Source organism: Squalius cephalus, assembly GCF_949319135.1.
Source record: "Squalius cephalus genome assembly, chromosome: 22".
Lineage (NCBI taxonomy): Eukaryota > Metazoa > Chordata > Actinopteri > Cypriniformes > Leuciscidae > Squalius > Squalius cephalus.
Genome location: NC_137143.1, coordinates 17,541,329 through 17,562,980, shown reverse-complemented (window position 1 = coordinate 17,562,980; position 21,652 = coordinate 17,541,329). Strand labels below are relative to the sequence as shown.

Genomic DNA, 21,652 nt, shown 5'->3' with positions numbered 1-21,652 from the left:
AGTTTGAAATTACATCACCATGATTTCATTCAATTAAGTCCAATACTATCCCTCAGGAGAGCAATAGTGAAGTAGAATTGGCCATGATTACTTGTTCGCTAATAGACGACATTGTGTGTTCTGTGATTTATATTATGTGCTAAAACAATGGGAGTTCATTCATATTGTCCTGCCAGATAAAATCTGGCATGATACATGTATTACTTCAACATCTGTTGACCTTACATTTGGACACAGGAAATGCTGAAATGTGAAGTCAATGCTGATAGCTCGGACAAACATGTGGAAGGAAATCAGCGGGCTATTTAATGTTTCACATCTGAGACATGATAATTGGTTAAAACCTCAAACGCAACCCTACAACCAAATCTGGAATAATTATCGATCGGAACAAGCTCCCGGTCTGAGCCTCTCTCAAGCTGTAATAATAACATTAACTGTCCCGTAAAGCCGTTCACCTTCAACCTCCCATTACCATGCCGATCGGTGCTCAGACTCCATTTTTCTCCAGAGACAACTGGGGTTAAGTACACAACTCCAGGACACATAAGCATCGCTGCCCCTGAGATAAACTACTGAGAGCGGGGGAGAGCCAGAAAAGGAAAAGATGTCTTCAGAGTTAAAGGCAGAGAGTGTTTTGAGGGAGAAGTAAGATGAAAACGAGTTTGGAGAAGGACGGAGCGAGAGAAGGCGCGAGGGAAATAAATCACAGCATGAGACAGCGAAACTCACCCTGCAATTAGAGGTTAACCTCACACTTGTTTTACAAGGGCACCGCTCTTTCATGAAAAGGGCCATGCATATCACCCTCTAGGAGGGATGACTTACTCCCTTCCCTTATTGCCTTCTGATGCAAGTGTTATTAGATTATCGTTATATTCGTTTTTAAAATGCGAAGCAATTTCATTTAGTGTAATTTTTTTTATGCTATCACATACTAGAGAGGATCAAAGTATAGAGGATCACAAATAAATGAATCAAATAAACTGAACATGTTGTTGCTCAGAGGTATATTCAAGCTCAGGTCACAGGTCTGTGGGCCAGCAGAAGGACAAGACCCCTTTCCTCCCCCCATCCCAGCCCTTTCTTTCTCTCTCGGTCCCCAGCCAGACCGGCGGCCCTTATTGAAACCATATGCGAGAGGCTGAGATTGTTTTCTGCTCGGATTGAGGCAAACATGCAGAAAATTGTGGGAAGCAAACATAACCCCAAGACCTAGCGAAATACACTAATTAAAACAACCTAACCAGCGAAGAGAACGTGCACACAAACCCACAGCGACAAAACCTGACTGAGTTACTGTTAAAATAAATAAATAAATGCAGTAAAAACTTGCTTCTCTGAATATCAAAGGTCCCCTTAAAAAAAAAAAAAAAAAATCTTATTTGACTTATAGCTGTGCAGATACATTCATATACATATCAGGAGTTTCGAATTGGGGTCCAGGGGCCCTCAGGGGGACACAAGGGTGTAAGAGAAAATAGTGTATTAAAAAAACACTATTGTGAAAATATAATAAAAATTTGAAATAGTTGTTTCTTTAATCCATTTTAAAATTTAATTTATTCCTGGCAAAACTACATTTTCAGCATCATTACTCCAGTCTTCAGTGTCACATGATCCTTCAGAAATCTGACTTCATACTGAAGAAACATTTCTTCTTATTATAAATGATGAAAACAGTTGTGCTGCCTAATATTTTTGTATAAATCGTGATACTTTTTTTCCAGGATTCTTTGATGAATAGAAAGTTCAAAAGAACAGCATTTATTTGAAATTGAAATCTTTTGTAATAATGTCAATTTCTAGTGTCAATTTTGATAAATTTACTGCATCCTTGCCAAATAAGAATATTAACTTCTTTCCAGAACAATATTTATAAATAAAATGTATTTATTAAAGCTGTCAGAGTTAACAAATTAACTAATTAAGATATTACACAAATAAAAAAAAACACACTTTAATCTATTGACAGTCATACAGTATAGAATAAAAAAATAAAAATAAAAAATTAAAAAAAATTATATATATATATATATATATATATATATATATATATATATATATATATATAGGCATTTGGTCTAATGACAATATAACATCTAATTGTTACATTTAAAAGGTGATTTTATGCTTTTCAAAACGCATCCCTAAGATTCATTGTTGTGCATGTTCAGCGATTTCAAATGCAATCCAATCGACATGTATCGTATCATGAGGCTCAAAATCAGTGATCAGATCCATGTGATATAAATAGGCAAGATAGAGTGATTACCTCTGACTGAAGCTTCACAGCTGTCTGTAACTCATGAAATTCAGCACATGTGGATGTTTGAAATCTTGCCGAGTATTAGGTGGAGAGTCATCTGAGTAAAGCAGACTAAATATCTATCGACAAATCCATTATGTGCTTTCAAGTGATTTAATTGATTGATGCTGGACAGAAATATCAACATTTCAAGCTGTTCAGAGGGTTCCAGTCCAGAAAGTCTTGTGATTGTTACGCTATTGGTGAGAGTAACATGCACTGTAGTGGATTGTGGGTAGAAGGATTCATTTAACAGCAGTGCTAGACAGGAGTCCCAGCATGAGATATGAATCAAAAGCATGACAGATTGGAGTTGAGCAGGAATGGGAGTCTGAACTACACACCAAAAACATGAACTATACATCAATGTCTGTATATTATGCAGCTACCTCAAGTGTTCATGAGTGTGTGTGTGTGTGTGAACCAGGATTTTTCTACACATGGAAAGGTCTGTATCCAATTCAAATCCTCAGGAAAACCCTGACAAATTAAGTGTCCTGTTCAGCGCAATCACATAAGAGGATTCCTCTAATGCTGATCAACAACCTTGTGAGAAGGCCCGCCAAAAATAGTCCCTCGGAGAGAGGAAAGAGAGTCTACTCATCACACACACACACACACAACACCTTGGCCCAAACATCCCTACACTACATTAGGACCATCTGCACACCAGACAGAATTCTCTTGGGTCATTTTTTTTGTTTAAGCTGCAAATAGTCTCATGTAGCCAGACTTCTGACTGTCGACATAAAGTCTGGTCCACACCGCAAATGATCCTGGTCAAGAGCCGCCCTTAGACAAGATGTCTGACTAACATGTAAAAAACTGGACACAAGTTAGAGAACAAAAAATATGTACAATGTGTTATATATATGTACAACATATATGTATATGTGTAGCAAAATATAAATGTGTGCTCAATAATATGTAATTTTCCTTAGATTCAAACTAAGATTCAGTGCCACAAACTTTGTAAACGTCATGACTACACTTTAGATAAAACCTGTGCATGCCAACTCGCATAAAGCCAGCCAATCAGACTGGACCTTGCCATTTTGGAGCTTGAAGTGGAATTTACTGAATTGCAATAAAAAATAAAAATAAAAAGGAATTACATTCATATAGTTTTATATTAACTATATAAAAATAAATATTGACTGTCTATTTTAAATAACTTTACTCATTAGTTATGGATGTCTTGCTCTATTTTGAAGAAATTTGGTTAAATTAAAGCATTCTGGAAAACGAATAGAAAATTATTATAAAAAAATGATGTTGTTAATTTTAGGGCTGGGAAAAAAATCGATTTGATTTAAAAATCGAGTTGGTAGGTCAAATCGATTCATATTTGCAAAAAATCGATTTTTTAGATTTTTTTTCTCCCCCTCTTCTATATAGCGTACAATGCATACATTTTGCATTCGCCAAATCTTCCTTCAGGGTTTCCGTAGAACGCTCCCTGCGGCGCAGCCCTCGATGCTTCACGACATCACGACAAAAAGACTAGCATGTTTAATTTTTTAACGGTCCTCCACGACGACTCAGTGTATGTGAGTGAGTGTGTATGTGCGAGTGAGTGTGTGTGTGTGTGTGTGTGTGTGTGTACTGTGTAGGCTATGTGAGTGAGCTTGTGTAGCCTATATGTGCGAGTGAATGAGTGTGTGAGACGGCTCGCGATGACTGGTCGTAAAACAACGTGTAGTCTGACATGTTTCTTGTCCACGACATGACAAGATTTTTAGGAGTCAAAATCGTGTAATCTGACAGTGACTATCTTAACAGACAAACAAAATGTTGTTTATGTTGATGCACTTTAATTAAATACAATAAATATATATTTTTAAAATATATTTATTAAAAAATCACAGATTTTTTTAGGGGAAAAAAATCGCCCAGCTCTAGTTAATTTCAAACACTATCAATACAGAGTTTCATAAGTTATTGATTTAGTAACATTATTAAAGGTACTCTGTAACTTTTGGCCCTCTAGCAGTTAAAAAACAAAACTGCATGCATTCTGCGGAAGAACATTGTTTTGGTTGTGCTTCGGCTCTGCGTGACTGCGGATGAATATGACCCTTCACACTAGATAATGCTTTATAATCAACCCTGTTAGAGAGCTTCATATGGCAGTTTATCTGTTCAATAAAATACCTTACTCACTTGATGAGTAATAAAAACGCCATCTCTGTGTCACTTTTACAACAATTCAAGTCCCTCAGTTCTCCAAAAAGGCAAGCCAATGTTGATTCTCGCTTTATTACGAGCTCTGTTGCGTCCTCTTTTTGCCAGCAGATTCTCCTCTATTCTGCGGGGGTTTTTTTTAATGAGATTTAACGTACTAATGCCACTTCCACACCATCAAAGTAGCCGGAGCAACTTTTTTCTATTTACGAATATGACGAGACACACGGGGGCGAGTGACGTATGCACGCAATTTCCCACGAAAACCATTCCGACAAGCCTAAAATATAAACACTTATAATAGGCTTACCTTATAAGTATTATATATTATATTATATTACCTTATATAATATAGCTTAGTGAATCAGGGTAAGACGAAAACACAGGATTGATGTATTGACTAATTCAAATGTTAATTTTGACCAAAAAAAAAGTTACATAGTGTACCTTTAATATCACAATATTAATGGGTAAAAATATTTGAGTGCTTTGTTTTAATTCTACTTCCTGTAATTTCAACTCAAATTCTAATTCCACATCCTGTTCGCTACCACAGTTCAAATTCCGTAAATGAGTTGAACTGAAACGCCATTTTCTGCTCAGTTGTGAATGGTGCTGAACCTGGCAAGCACAAGTCATCTGAATGAGAGCGAGTGTCATCAGTGGTGTAGATATGGAACATGAGGAACACTGACCCAGCGGGAGCTGGATTAGCAGTTTAGTTTGAGGTTTGGAGAGAGCTGAAACTTTTTTCTCACCAACAGCCTCGGCAACAGCTGGTCTGCCGCGTCACGGTTGACATGCAACCCTCCATGCCAGCACCAGCCCTTGCTATTACACAGCCTGTATGGGAACAACACCTTCATCCTGACATTCTTCAAAACCCTCACATTTCAGCTGGAGGCACGATGTGCTCAGGTGGAGGATAGAAACGAAGCCTTCGTGCCTTCACACGAGTGCTATAAATCATTCACTCATACAGAATGTGCCACAGGTAAAATAAACAGCAACTCTGCCAGTCAGCCAACTAGCTGAGAGACAATAAATACAAACCAGTATGGATCAACGCTAACACACATACTATATACATAATGTACTCACGCATGCAAGTCCACACACATATAATTGTGAAACTTGCTGAGGAATGTGCATGGCAAGCATGTTTAATGTCTGCTAATCAGACCAAATAAAGACAATGAAATGGATCACAGAGTAATGAGACAGGGCTAACGAACTGGATGGCTGAGCTCTGAAAATATCTGATTGAAGTTATATTAAATCCAGCCGTGAAGAATAAAGTTTAACACTCAGAGACCCACTGCAGTAGCTAAAGCATATTGCCTAAAGCAATTATTATTATTTATTTATTTTATTTTTTTATTTTTTTATTTTTTTTAAATTAAGCAGTAGCAATAACCATTTCGGCAAGTTTAGGGTCAGTACAAATTATAATATTTTTATTTTATATATATTTTTTTATATTTTTTTAATATATTAAAAATGTTCATATATTTAATACACAAGTTGTTAACAGTCATTAATAAATTATAGATCAATTACAAATGAGTTCCGACAGTGCTTGAAACTCTTTAGGGCTGTTTTGACATGAACATATCCAAAATATCCAAAATACTCAAAAGTCCCTTCCTGACCTGCAATATTAATGCTGGAGTTCTGAGGGTTGAATAATTCAAAGCCCCTGTTACTTTGTTCTCACCATTTAACTTCTTTCAACTGCCATTTCCAATCTTTTATAAATTGAGAATGAGAATGTTATTTTGACCCTTTCAACAAAGTACTGTGAAAAATTGACAGGAAATTGATTGAAGAATAAATGCACCAGACAAGCATAAAGAAACCACACACCCCTGCCTCTTATCCTCTCTTTGCTTGCGTTATAAAGTAGAGAGAAGCAAATCCACACTGAACTGCAGGTCAAACATACACACTTCCACCTGTTAGCGGCACAGCCCACTGTGACCAATGAACAACAGCAACATAAACACAGGGATAAGTCAGACAAATTGATCTCGGGCAGGTCCAAGACCTCTGGGGCTTTTTGGCTTCAGTGTCAACTAGAGATCACAAGAAGGGTGGAGCGAGAATGAGAGGAAAGAATCTGAGACGAGTTTGATTTAATTTGATAAGAAATGCCTTAAGCATTCTGTCAAACACTGACACAATGCAATAAACAAAAGAATGAAGGAAATCGCACTCTGAAAAATTCCTCTTCATCATAACAATATTCAGGTAAATGCATTTAACAGAACAGTTTCAAAACTTGTCACTTCAGCTAGTATTCTTCCAGAATCCTGTTATCTTCTATCTACTCCAGTGGTTCTCAATCAGAAGGCCTCAGCAAACTTCTAATGGGTCCGCAGGATGACTTAAAATGAATTAAAGGTCCCGTATTATGCCCCTTTTCACAAGATGTAAAATAAGTCTCTGATGTCCCCAGAGTGTGTATGTGAAGTTTCAGCTCAAAATACCCAACAGATCATTTTTTACAGCATGTTTAAATTGTCATTTTTTGGGGCTCAGAAAAACGCGCTGTTTTAGTGTGTGCCCTTTAAATGCAAATAAGCTGCTGCTGGACGACGCAGGGGGCGGAGCTTCATGAGCTCGCGCTCAGTCTCTCAGGACAATTTCATCAGAAACTCTCAGTAACGGTGTTCATTTCGAGTCGGACAATAATGCCTACAGAGTCAGAGTGCTGTATAGAGATGAAACAGGTATAGTTTAGTAGTTTAATTACGGTTATTATAACGTATTTGTCATCTGCTTGTATGTATCCATTATTTATTAACAGCCTTCAAGTCTGCTGTCTGAATGATGATCAAACATATACTGATGAGTTTAATAAAGTTTATTGTACATCACACAAAAGATGAAGCGTCAGTTTTACTTCAGAAAATCACCGTAAGAGCTGAGTAAACACAGTAAGTTATTAGAAGTGTGCAAGTAGCCTACATAAACGAATTTCGGTAGAGTTGAGGGAGCATTTCTGTGGGCGGAGGTTAGTCAAAAAACGGTTTTAATGACGTCATTAAAGAAGGAAGTAGAGGGATGTAGTCCAAACGGGCCGTTCGATGTAGGCGACTTCTGTTAAATAAAATATCTCGCTTGGCATTGAACTTTGAGCTTTATAATTTTACAGATATTATTTATACTCTAACAACAACATTACACACTAACTAAAGTTTGAAACATGGGATCACGAAGAACGGGACCTTTAAATTAAAAACACAATTTGATTTAGACTAAAATAATAAAATAAAAAGCAGGTAAACTGAATAATTGTTTAAGTATGGGTTTACATGATGTACTAAAAACGGAATTGCGTTTTCACGTCAAACAACAACGTCGTCAAAATGAACGCCGTTCACACGGATCCGCGAAATGATTAAAAACGCTGCATTATGCTGCCAGGCCAGTAGATGGCGATTCCACTTTGTAAAGAAATATGCCTATAGACTGATCCCGTAATATGCATACGCATGACGTCACTGTTTTCGCAAATTTGCGATTTTGTAGCTTACACAGAGATGATAACACTATCGTTTTCAAAAATCTGCACTTTGAAACGCGTTTTCAAAAAGTTCGTATTTTCAGGCCCTCAAAATGCCATTGTTGTGTAAATGAATGGCAAAAAAAAAAAAATTTAATATACAGCACAAAATTTATGGTGTTATAAAATTGCAACAAAACGAGGTTTGGAACAAAATGAGGGCGAGTAAATGGTGCAAGAATTGTGACAGAGACATCCACTCTTGCATTGCGTGTTTGTGCATTTTCGGGAGGGCGGAGCAATGAAGAGAGGGGGTGTGTTTGTTTGGGCTGATTTCACTTAAGATCAGCATCTGAATATAAGCAAATGCTGAGGGAAAAACATTTTCAGACATCTCGGTAATAACTAATGCAGAAGTTGACAGGAGCGCAGCTCAAGGCGTAGGTGTTTCATAACTACATTCTTACAAGGTTGCCAGTTCTCCTCTCCTCTCTCACATCTGTGCTCATACACAATGAGGACTGTCAGTACTGAGCTATATCTGCAACAGCACTCTTCTTCTGTCTGTCTATCTGCCTCTCTCATTCTCACGCTCTCTCTCGGGCGAGTGTCAAGGACCATGAGAAAGTGCTGTGATCGGATCCCTCCATCAACAAGACAGAAACATTTCTAACAAATTCCATATTTATTTGTAATACTACTGTTCCACTGCAGCAAATAGGCCTATATATATATTTAAGCATAGGTTACAATAGTGTTAGGTAGAGGAAATGGTTTTATCTTCCAGTCTGCTTTTATAAAGTTGATTAAAATTGTGCTCTTTGATGTTCCTAGTAATCTGAGTGCTGTGGTCTTTTTTCAGATTTCGTGCAGATGGTTATCAGATTTGCCCTAATCCTGTTATGCCCTCTAGTGGATGAAACCAGAATACGAGTATACGATAATATAAGTGTAATATGTATATTCTGAGGCTTGTGGAGTCAATTGGTAGCTTTGTGAGAGGAACCGAGACAAACTTGTGTCATTTTTCACTGAAAATATTCTCCTGTTAACAGTTTGCAACAGGATCACCTGAGAAATGGATCATTTAGAAATCATTTACGAAGAGCCGGCTGAGAATAAAGATTAATTCAAGAATTTGACTTGGAAATGTATGAACTTACTAAAGCTAGAGACAGCAGCAATCGGTCCGAAATTTAGTGAATAATGATTTTTAATTGACTTGTTCCTCACACAAAGCTATTGAATGACTTCAGAAGACGTGTAATGTAGTGAATGAGTCTTATGAACCAATTTTATGATATTTTTAAGTCCACAGTGAATTTCATGATATTTTATGTCCACATTCCTTATATACTTTCATAAAACTGAAAACAGCGACCACCAGTCGGGAAGCTCATGTTCACAGATAAAAAAATAATTCTGGAACAACATGATGAGGAAACTACCTTTGAAAAGACATATTTTGAGGTTAATGGCTAAAAATACAGTACCACAGATTTTGATTTTTAAATAAATGAATACTTTTGTTCTGCAAGGAAGCATTCAATTGATCAAATGTGATAGTAAAGACTAAAACATTCTATTTCGAATAAACGCTGTTTCCACAACAAAAATTGAGTTACACCGGACTTAATTGCATTCTAAATACTCAAATAGAAAACATTTCATTTAAATTGCAATTATATTTCACAATATTACTATTTTTACAGTATTTTTGACACCCAATCTGTATTTTTAGTCACAAAAGTAATACTCCTACTGTTCATTTATCATCATCATACATCATGCATGCAGGGTTCCTTTTTACACCAGCCTTTTTGTTTGTCATTTAACGGCTTGCAATCCTTTCTCTCTTCTACATGCTCAACTAGCGCATATCGGTGGGCTGCATCTCATCACAACCTCTTGTCTGGGGTTCTTTAATGAATCTGCATAATGGAGAAGACCCCAATTAAATCCTTGCGTGAGGAGGACTCGGCATCCAGGGTAAACAAACTTACCCTGACATGGTTGCAGCGCTGGATAAGATAGAGGGCCGAGAAAATGAATTAGCTTCCTGACACACGTCAAAGCCAATCCCAAGGAAGAAGCGGGGCACCTCTCGGCACCTCTATTTTATCTGGCCCTTAGTATTCCGCCTGAGCCGCCCGCTCGCATCCAAAATGTATTCATTTATTCAGAAGCCCTTGGAGAAATCAGAAAAAGCTTGTTGTTCTTTTTTCTTTGTGTCCAGATGGAGTTTGCGTGAATAACGTGAGTTAAGTGAGGCAGAAAATAAGTACAAGATTGCCCGCCAGTGAGAGACGATATCACCTCACGAAAAAATGAGTGTCACCTTCATGCACACAACAGGTTTTCTTTGATTTCGAATATTTCCCTCCTTTTATCTTCGTCTTCTGTCAGTACGTGGTATTGGAAAACAAATGAAAACATATGAGCTTTGCCTGAACTCAATAAGAATTATCATGCAATGCAGGTGTGCGAGGAAGCAGATGATTAATCAAAGGGCGATAATGAGAGATCTATTTTTTTTTGTAAAGCATCTTCTCTTGGGTTGGAGGGATACGGTGTGTTTCACCTTGCTGTTCCTCTGCCTGATGCTTTTTCCATTGCTAATTAGTTTAATTAGTTAGATAAATTGGTAATACAAAAAAAGCTGATTGAATGAGAAAACTGAGGGTACGTTACCACGACAACGATATGCTTAAAACGAAGAAGTTTTTCGCCCATTCACACGGATCCGCGAAAACGACTAAAAACGCTGTATTCTGCTGCCAGGCCAGTAGATGGCGATGAACCACTATAGATTGAACCCGTAATACGCATGTGCATGACATAATCGTTTTCAGATATTGGCGTTTTTGTCGTTTACACGGAGATTGTTTTCAAAAACTTGCACTTTGACATTCATTTTCAAAAGTTTACGTTTTCAGGTACCCAAAACAATGTTGTCATGTCAACGAACGACCAAAACGCATAAAAAGAAATGATTGAAATGACTGATTTGAGTTGAAAACGGTGTCGTGTACACAGCCCCTGAAAGGGGTAAAAATCTTGCTTAAAGGAATAATTCACTCAATTTTTTTAATTCTGTTTACATTTACTCATCGTTACAAACTGTACTTCTGTGGAAAAAAAAGAAGACATTTTGAAGACTGTTTTAACTGCTTTTATGTATGCGAATGATGAAAGTCAGGGTGGTTAAAAACAACACTGGTCACCTTTAACTTTCATTGTATGAACAAAAAACAGAAATGACATGAAAGCGAGTAAATTATGACCATTTTTTAGAACTTTTGGTCACTTTATATAAGGCGTCTTTACCTACTATGTACTTACTGTACATATAAAAATACTATGCACTTACTGTATTCATGATGCATTGCGAAACACTTACTGCTATTGAAGTGGGATACGGGTAGGTTAGGAGGTACGATTTGGTTTAAGGGTCGGTTAAGGTGCAAGGGAAGGGTCAACAGTGTAATTACAGCTGTTTTTACTAAAAAAAAATTACAGCTGTAATTACATGCATACCTTTTTAAATACAAGTACAATGTAAAAACACGAATGTACACAAAAAGTGCTTTGTATCAAATTATTTATCAAATTTAAATGTAAGTACTTAGTTAAAAACACTTAATGTAAAGTGGGATCTATCCCTTTAAGAGATATTCAAATCAAATTCCAATCTCACAGCACTGCTATAATTAAGTAAAATAATGGAGTATTAATACTTTATAGAGAAAAGCCAGCCTACCTCCCTAAGGACTGTGCTGCCATAACCTCTGTACAACCCTTTGAAACCCTGCAATGAGAAATCAAAAAGAGTTGTCATCTTTGTGCAAACAAAAAGACATGGCATTTTCATGACTGACTGCCTTACAAAACGACTTATTTATCAATGAATCCACCCGTCAATCTGTGTTTAACAGGACAGCTCGAGTGAACTGAAGAGCATTGTTCACTGTAAGCCAAGCTGACGATATACGCGCACCTCTTCTTGTAGTGTATTCAGCAGCACCCGGTAGGTATTGAGGGAGGGATTGGCCTGTGTTCTCTGCTTCACCACTTCAGTCGGCACACGAAACAGACAGGCGACCTGTGTAAGAGGAGGACAAGAACACTCATCAAAACGTCAAATAGTGTTGCTCACACAAACAGATAAATACTCAAGTGCACTGCACAATATAGCTGTTTGAAAACAGGAAATAAAATGACAAAATATGAAAAAAATAAAAAAATAAAAAAATAAAAAAATACATATATACCATATATATATATATATATATATATATTAGTGGTGGGCCGTTATCGGCGTTAACGCGCTGCGTTAACGCGAGACTCTTATCGCGCGATAAAAAAAATATCGCCGTTAATCTATTCTCCAAGTTGGGTTGGGAGCGTTGGGAGCTGGCTCAAGCTACACAAGCTATGATGACGCAATCTACCCGCGGCCGCGAGGAACACCCGGCTGCAACGCATCATATTCGTCGTCATCTTAAGTAAACACGGCTGAAAGTGAAAGCTGGTGTAAAAGATCCGTGCAACATCCATTATTTGGACTTGGTTTGTATTTAAGCCGTCCGACGTAGACTGTGTGGTGTAACAGTTCGGTAAGTAAACACACGACTAATCCGTTCTACCACCTCAAATTCAAAACGAAACATATCACTGAATACCAGCGCGCGCGTATTATTCCCAATATATCTTAGTGAGTGGTGTAGCACATAATCTCTTTTTATTAAAAGCGCCCGATTTTAAGAATCGTTGTTGTGTTTCTTTTTAACTGAAAAGACATCAGTTAGACAATATTCTAATTTTAAATGTAGGGTTTCATAAGCTCCAAGCCATAATAAACATTAGACCTACTTAAGTCTCTGCAGCTAGTGTACTTAAATTTTATTTATCTGCAAAATTATGTTGTATACTTGCAGTTTTGCACAATATATGTTCTCAAAACTACATACACCCTTTCAAAAAAAAAAAAAAAAAAAACATTTAGCAGTTGTTTAGCAGGGTCTGTGTAACCTGTTCTGAAATGGTTTTATTATAATATCGTTATCGCAAGAGGCTGCAATGTATATCACAATATGTATTTTAGGCCATATCGCCCATCCCTAATTGATAGCCTATAGTAGTTGATAATAACATAGGCCTACCTAATGTTGCCTACGGACGGTAACAGTACAGTAGTAACCTTTTACAGTCTATGAGTAGAACAGCTTTCTCAAGCAGTTTGTGATGCATTTTGGAAACAGGAGATGAGCCCCTGGTCTAATGTGCCACCTGGCTTGAGAAACCTGTTCTCAAAGACTTACTTTTATAGTCATTATTTGGGTAGCACACATACTCTGAATGCCTTCGGCAGAATTCAAATGAGCCATTTTAATCTAGATTAATCTAGATTAATTTCAAAATTAATCTAGATTAATCTAGATTAAAAAAATTAATCTATGCCCACCTCTAATATATATATATATATATATATATATCATCTAATATTTATATATCTAATATTTATGTATAATTTAAATATGATCGAAGAACAAAACCCTAAACTGGTATAAATCTGGAAAAATTATTTGGCAATTAACATATTTTGGCACACTAGCTACACGTTTTATTTAACAATGCAAAGGAAATGCATAAAAAAGCATACATTGACTACAACATAATCAGTAATTAATTTTTCATTGATTCTCTCTTGTTTTTTATATGTGTGTGTGAGAGAGAGAATTTGAATTTATTTTCTTTTACAGACTTTTTTCTAATATTTACAAAAATACTGATTAATAATATGATTTCAGAAAATGTAACAAATAATTTGTCAGACAAATGAGCATTAGAATACAACACAACATCTAACCATTAACAGTTCCACAAAAAATTGACATGAAAACATAATTTAATATGTACATGTAACTTAAAAACCCTTTACAAATGACTAACAAAATTCCCATGGATCACACAAGTCACAAAACACTGCTTTTCTCTCTCTCGCTCGCTCTCTCACAGACACACACATACATGTACAACAGCTGAATTCCAGCAAACATGCATTGTCGATAGCTGAAGTGTGGCATTATTCAAGCTCATTCTTCAAGGCAGCATCTCCCTCTAAACTACACTTGTGGTGCATTACTTCTGATCCTCTCCATGCTGAGGACGGAAATACCAGGGAAAACCGAGGATGGAAAGCAATATTCCCAACCACGGGGAGTTTTACCGGGCCCCCCACCAGACCCCCAGACTCACACAGGATAGAAGTAATCTCTTCTGAATGACACTGACAGAGCAGGCGTGGGGTGCTACTATGAGAGAGGTTAGGTTCACAGTGAGCCCAGCTGACACCCTACAGGCACGGTGTGTGTGTGAACAAGCTACGGTAGTTTGCGCTCTAGATGAGTCTGGCAGGCGGCAGAGCATCTTCTTGCACACTGAAGATGCCGAATGAATGACTTACAAAACAGCATGCAAGACTTGTATGGCATGACACAAATGTACAAGATCCAGCTGAGGAAATCTGTATGTGTTATTTCCATTGAGAAAAGTAGGATCAGTGGGGAGGGCTCGAATTTTAAACAAGCCAAAAGCGTGTACCAAGAGTGCCACCCAGCGGTGAAACCCGGGACCTGCGACCATCGGTCTCTTACTGATAGACAGGGTCCATTTTACCGAGCTCATTACATTCTCTTTTTGCTGGGTTAACATTTATGAAACACTAAACATCACGTCCTCTCGTGTAATTCTCAAACGGATCAAAATTACAGCACTAAATAGAGAGGGAAGTGGATATGACAAGTAATTCTTGCAGTAATTGAATTGGTGGGAGCGAGTGCGCGCCGCAGCAATTTCGTATCATCTCGCAGGGGAGTTGATGGAGGACTGGCGAGAGATTATATCAGATCAATTACCGACATTGTGCATTTCTGGGTAATTTACAGGGAGCAGTGAGGAGGAAAACTAGGTTGAGGACATTTTTTAAATAAGTGGATGTCGAAGTCTTTAGAGTTTCGCCGTGTTTATGGACGTACCTGTGTGTGACCAGTCAGGCGATTATCGAGGCACTGACTTAAAGGCAGTTTTGTACTAATTAACGTTTGGTTACATTGTTGGAAAGAGTTATGGTTATACTTATTATTGTGAGATACATTTTGGTCTCTGTGTTTTTGCATTCACATCACCATTTATCTTAATTTGCGAGTCATTTGGAGGAGGTGGCATTAATTAGTCGCTGCCTCTGATCCAAGCGCGCGCTTGGCGGCGCTTCCCGTTCCCGGAGCTCTGCGCTCAAGTGCGCTGCTGCTAAGGCGGGAAAACTAACCCCTCAGACCCATGAGGGAGAAACTCTCAGTGCCAGGGCAACACGACGACCAGAGGCCAGCACTCAGACACGACAGGTCGCTGAAGAAGCAGGGGATATTAAAGCAAGGCACGACGCTTATTTTAGCACTGGGTGAATCAGTTCAGGGCCGCTTGTCTTGTCCTCGCGCTGTTCTTTACAACACAGAGTAACACACACCTATAAAGGGAATGATTGAATACTGCATACGTCACACTGACCATTTGACTCGACACTTTAAACGGACTGAAAAACATTTAGTTTCAGTTTTATTATTAGTTTCATAGAAATCACTAGAAAACGTGGATTATATGCATAATAGCCTACCTAACACCTTATAATCAATTGTTTGCATAAATGTAACAGATTCTAACACTATGCATAGGCTTACTATGAATTGTAAAAAGTCATATTTTAATTAGCCTAACCATTTTAACAATATTTCAAATTATATCATAATACATAATGATACTTATCTATTCAGGGTTATGTCATTAAAGGCTGTAATGAATTAACGCACAAGATCAACACACTAATGTGTTATATCATGTGTTAAATTGCATCATTCTCTTGGTGTAACAGAGAATAGATCGTAATTTATTATAACTTGTTCAAATGAAAAGATATAACATAGAATGCATATTATAAGGCATTAGTAATTCATTTGAATAATTTTATAATTATTTAAATTATACATACATCTTAATGTAAAGTGTTACCAGAAGTGTTACGCACTGTCATTTAAAAGTTTGGGGTCAGTAAGATTTTAATTAATTAATTTAATTTAATTTATTTATTAAGGGTGCATTGCATTGATCAAAAGTGACAGTAATTTATAATGTTTCAAAAGATTTTTATTTCAAATAAATGCAGTTCTTTTGAACTTTGTATCCTGAATTTTTTTTATCACGGTTTCCACAAAAAATATAAAGCAGCACAACTATTTTTAACATTGGTAATACTAAGAAATGTTTCTTGAGCAACAAATCAGCATATTAGAATGATTTCTGAATAATTATGTGACACATAAGACTAGAGTAATGATGCTGGGAAATCAGCTTTGCCATCTCAGGAATAAATTACATTTTAAGTTATATTAAATCATATAAATAATATTTCATAACTGTTTTGCTGTATTTTTGCTGTATAAATAAATGCAGACTTGGTGAGCATTAGAGACTTCAAAAGCATAAAAAATATTACTGATCTGAAACTTGGTAGTATATGTAAATGTATACAGTAATTCAAAACTATTTTGCCATTTTATCCACAAACCTGAGGCCATTTTTTAAATCCCAACACAACAAATTGCCATTAGCATAAAATAAACCAAGGTCAATCTCACATCTGTGGTTCCAGACATCAATAGACACAGCTGGAACATTCCAAACAGTCCATGAACTCGGAGCGCACGCCTCCCAGCAGTGTTTCAGGAAGTTGGAATTACAACAGGCATCTGGAACAATCTTCCACAGATCATCCAACAGGTGCCTTAAAAAAACAACAACAGAGTCCCCTCGGGTCCTTATGGAGCGATGCCTCCCAAAATCTATCTGCACAGACCAATCTCTGCCTGACACATCCCCCATTCTCTTCCTTAAATAATACCAATGCATGTCCAGAGAGAGCATTGTTAACCCAACACTTCAATTTTGGATTGCCCATTTTTTATATATTTCAAAGACCTGCCAGGTGAGAAGAAGAGGGGGTGGGAAAAGGTTGAAAATGAGCCACAGTACAATGCTCAGGCTTGATTAGTACAATAAATCACAGGCAACCGTATTCTCACCGGCAATACATGGATTATTTGCAGTGCCAAGCTTAGCGGGGTGCCAATCGTCCTCCTCTAGTCATGCTACACGCTGTTTTCACCCAACAGCCATTGGGAGAGACACGGTTTATAAATGTAGGAAAAGTGCTCCTTCAGCTTGACAAATGAGCTTTCGGAGAGCGTGTTGGGCAAATGGGAATGAAGATAAATCTGATATAATGGCTAGATAACAGCCTACTCTGGCCCTGACAAACACCATCAGCTATTGCATTCTTTATAGCACAGACTGAAAAAGAAGAGATAGAAATTACTGCTGATAATATTACACAACAATAATATAGAAACCTGATTGTATGAAGAGAGAAGCTGGACTTAAGAGAGAGTGGTAAAGGTGAATAAAGTGAGGATAACATTTCCAGACAATTTAAATCTAGCTGGTTGTAGATCCGAAACTACAAAGGCAAAGCCTGAATCCCTGAGATTAAAGTCCAGGATCCACATTGCGTTTGATTAGTGCGCTAGCGCTAACCTTATAGGGTCAACCGGATAACTATGACAGTACAGCAGTGGCGAAAATCTTTTATTCTATCTTGAAAAGTAATAGGGAAAAGTAATAGGAAATACTCAAAGCAATTATTGCACAAAATGGTTTGATGCAAAACTGGGCCAGAAAACTCCAAATCTAACAAATTATAAACTAATGAGTCATTAAACATATCCAGTCGTGAAACCTATTAGCGAGAACTTGTATAATGGCACAAGTTACGCAAGTAGGATGACTTTGTCTTCTGCTCCAGACGGCCTGAGGGGAAGACTTTCATGGCTAAGCTGCGGGATTACGGGCTTTGAACAGGGCAACGTGTACCCACAACACACTGGGATTCAGCTGGGCCCTTTTTGAAGAGTGCAAATCCTGCTGCACCAGGCAAAGGGTTATCAACAGACCTGACTTCAACTTCACCTTAAATTCAACTATCTTGGGTATTGGTGAAGGCTGACCTTTTCACTTGACTTTTTCTTGACTTAATTTTTGAGCCATGTGTAATGGCCATGTTTAGCACGTAATGATATTTGCTCTAATTTTCCAAGCAAAAAGCCACCTTTCCCCCCAAGTGTCTTGGTCTTGGTAGATGTTTAATGGTTAGTTTAATGGTTAATTTAATGGGTAATAAACTGAAATGATCAACCCAATTACAATAGTTATATACTGTCACTTGAAATTGCGTATTGAGATGAATAGGATGGCATTAGTATTAGTAGGTCCATGTAGAATTCCTTCTGCTTTAATGATGTTGAGGAAAATCTGCTTCTGAATTCTACTGAATAGATTTAAATATGGTCAAATACTGTATATTAAACAGAGCTGAGGAGACTGAAGTCTGAGATTTCAACATTTTATGCTGATTCCAAAGGACAATTAATCTTGTAATATATAAAAAAAAATCTGTTATGCTCACCAAGGTTACATTTATTTGATCAAAAAAACAGTAAAAACGGTAATATTGTAGAATATTATCACAATTTAAAATAACTGATTTCATTTTGAATATATTTTAAAATGTCATTTATTCCTGAGATGACAAAGCTGAATTTTCAGCATCATTACTCCAGTCTTCAGTGTCACATGATCCTTCAGAAATCATTCTAATATGCCGATTTGATGCTCAAGAAACATTTCTTATTATCAATATTGAGAACAGTTGTTCTCAAAATTTTCCAGGATGCTTAGACGAATAGAAAGTTCAAAAGAACAGCACTTATTTGAAATAAAAATATTTGTAACATTGTAAATATCTTTACTGTCACATTTGATTGTTTAAATGCATTCTTGCTCAACAGTGTTCATTTCTATTTCTTTATTGGGGGGGGGGGGGGGGGGGGGGATATATTTTTTTAATTAAAAACTGGCAAAAAAATTTATTAAAAAAAATACCCCACATATTAGTCTCATGTTCTTTTAAGTGATGAAGGCAATCCATACAGCATGGAATAACCAATAAATGTCCAATGCAATTTTTAAATCAATTAAATGCATCCTTGAATACATAAAAGAAACATAAAATGTCAAAATGATTCCAAACTTTTGAATGGTAGTATTAGATTGCATTACATTTTTTAAGGTGGAGTATGCTCTAAGGAATGATTAAATGCTTGTGTGTTGGATCGTTCTGGACTGCAATAGCTCTGAGCTTACAGAATTTCACTAGCAGAGGAAATGAAGGTGCTCCTTACAGCTCCAACACCTAAATCTCCCTTGACAAAACTGCAAGACTCGTCTCTATGAAAAGAGTTATGTCAATAGACGACAACAACAAGATCCTATTTGGCCAGCTGGTGGGAAAATAAAGGGTCGCCTATGGCCCAGCTCTAACCCAGAGCAAAAAACATCCAACAAAAACACATTCTAAGCCTTCTGCATATTTGTCTCTGAAATTGACATACTGCTCATTTGGACTGCAATGGGTAAATGATGATAAATACAAGGACAAAACAACAGGAAAGAAAGAATAATAACAGGAAACCTACGATTTCTCCTAGTGAAGCAGCCAGCATGTGAGTGAAGGGGGTCAAGCTTGTAGCAGTGTAGCCAGCGAAGAACGACTTGGTGCTTTCATAGGTGACAAAGAATGCAGCAGCTGGAACCAAGAAGAAACACTTTGTTTGAGGCAAACTATTTAAAGTTGGCTTGAAACCAGTTGCGATAGTCTTTTCTTCCCTATTGTGATGTACACTGATGAACCAGAACATTATGACCACCTGCCTAATATGCTGTTGGTCCTCTGCATGCATACATATTTGTGTGTGTGTGTGTGTGTGTATATGTGTGTGTGTGTGTGTGTGTGTGTGTGTGTGTGTGTGTGTGTGTGTGTGTGTGTGTGTGTGTGTGTGTGTGTGTATATGTGTGTGTATATATATGTGTGTGTGTGTGTGTGTGTGTGTGTGTGTGTGTGTGTGTGTGTGTGTGTGTGTGTGTGTGTGTGTGTGTGTGTGTGTGTGTGTGTGTATACCACAGGTGTGGCATATCAAGTGCCTGATTAGACAGCATGATAATTGCACAGGTGTGCCTTAGGCTGCCACACCTGTGAGGTGGAATGATTATCTCGGCAAAGGAGAAGTGCTCACTAACACAGATTTAGACAGATTTGTAAACAATATTTGAGAGAAATAGGCCTTTTGTGTACATAGAAAAAGTCATAGATTTTTGAGTTCAGCTCATGAAAAATGGGGGCAAAAACAAAAGGGTTGCGTTTATAATTTTGTTCAGTGAATATATATATATATATATATATATATATATATATATATATATATATATATATATATATATATATATATATACACACACACACACACACGTATACAAATCAAGGTACAACATATATAACAATATAATATTTAAATGACATCAATCTATAAGTAATAATTGTAGACTAGTATAGTACTCAGGCATTGTTTATATATTATAGAAGTAATTTGTATTGATGTACCATAATACCTAGAGGCATCAACTCACCAGCTACTTTTTTATCAATATTTATGGAGAGAAGTGGACTGAAAACTGTATCATTTTTGTAAAACTGTTTTTTAATTGTTGATCTGTTTCTCTTTAATGCTATGGTCTCTTAAGAGATGTAGCCATTGTGCAATTGTGCAATTGATATTTGGTATTTATTTTTCCAATTGAGTAATATTGTTTTCTTGGAGATACCTAGAGACATGAGCAGAGATGTTGGGTGTTCAAGGGGAGGGTTCATTTGACATGTATCACCCAAAAGGAAGTCAAAGTCAAGTTTATTTCTAGAGAACATTTAAAACAACAGAAGTTGACCAAAGTGCTATACATCCAAAATCACACAGCTCTCAAACTGAAGTAAAAGCCAATGAAAAGAAATATGTTTTAAGACTAGATTTAAAAGCGGAGAGTGTTGGCCTGTTTCAGCCTTACTCTAGGGACAGCCAAGAGCATGCAATCTGCCGACCTAAGCGACCTCGATGGGACATGTTGTTGTATAAGTTCAGAAAGGTAGGTCAGGGCTAGACTATTTAAGGATTTATAAGCAAACACTAAGATTTTAAAATCAATCCTAAAACGTACTAGAAGCCAGTGAAGGGAGGCCAGTAGGAGAAATTTGATCACGCTTACGTATCCCTTTTAATAGTCTAGCTGCAGAATTCTGCACCAACTGCAGGCGTGAGAGAGATGCATGGCTAACACCAGCATAGAGGGCATTACAATAGTCCAATCGAGAGGAGATGAAAACGTGTATAACTCTTTCAAAAGTCTTTCAAAATGACAAAAAAGGTTTCACTTTAGATAAGAGCCTTAACTGATAAAAAACTGTCTTTAACCACAGAATTGATCTGTTTTTCAAGTTTAAAATCACTGTCCATGATTACTCCCAGATTTTTAACGGAGGATTTAACGTACAGAAGTAAGGAACCCAATTCTGTGTTGGGGGCCACATGGGTACTACTTGGGCCAAATATCACAATTTCAGTTTTACTCTCGTTAAAATGTAAAAATGTCATGGCCAT

At 37.1% G+C, this 21,652-nt stretch overlaps 1 protein-coding gene across 1 annotated transcript in view; it reads right to left on the bottom strand.

The window, feature by feature from the left end:
* slc25a26 (solute carrier family 25 member 26) overlaps positions 1–21,652 on the bottom strand; it is a 51,657-nt gene that overhangs the window by 26,738 nt on the left and 3,267 nt on the right. Inside the window, exons 3-5 of the mRNA XM_079856597.1 lie at positions 19,643–19,752; positions 11,998–12,102; positions 11,761–11,808 (exon numbers count right to left, since the gene is read on the bottom strand). Of these exons, the coding sequence (XP_079712723.1) occupies positions 11,761–11,808; positions 11,998–12,102; positions 19,643–19,752 (263 nt within the window). The remainder of the gene's footprint in view (positions 1–11,760; positions 11,809–11,997; positions 12,103–19,642; positions 19,753–21,652) is intronic.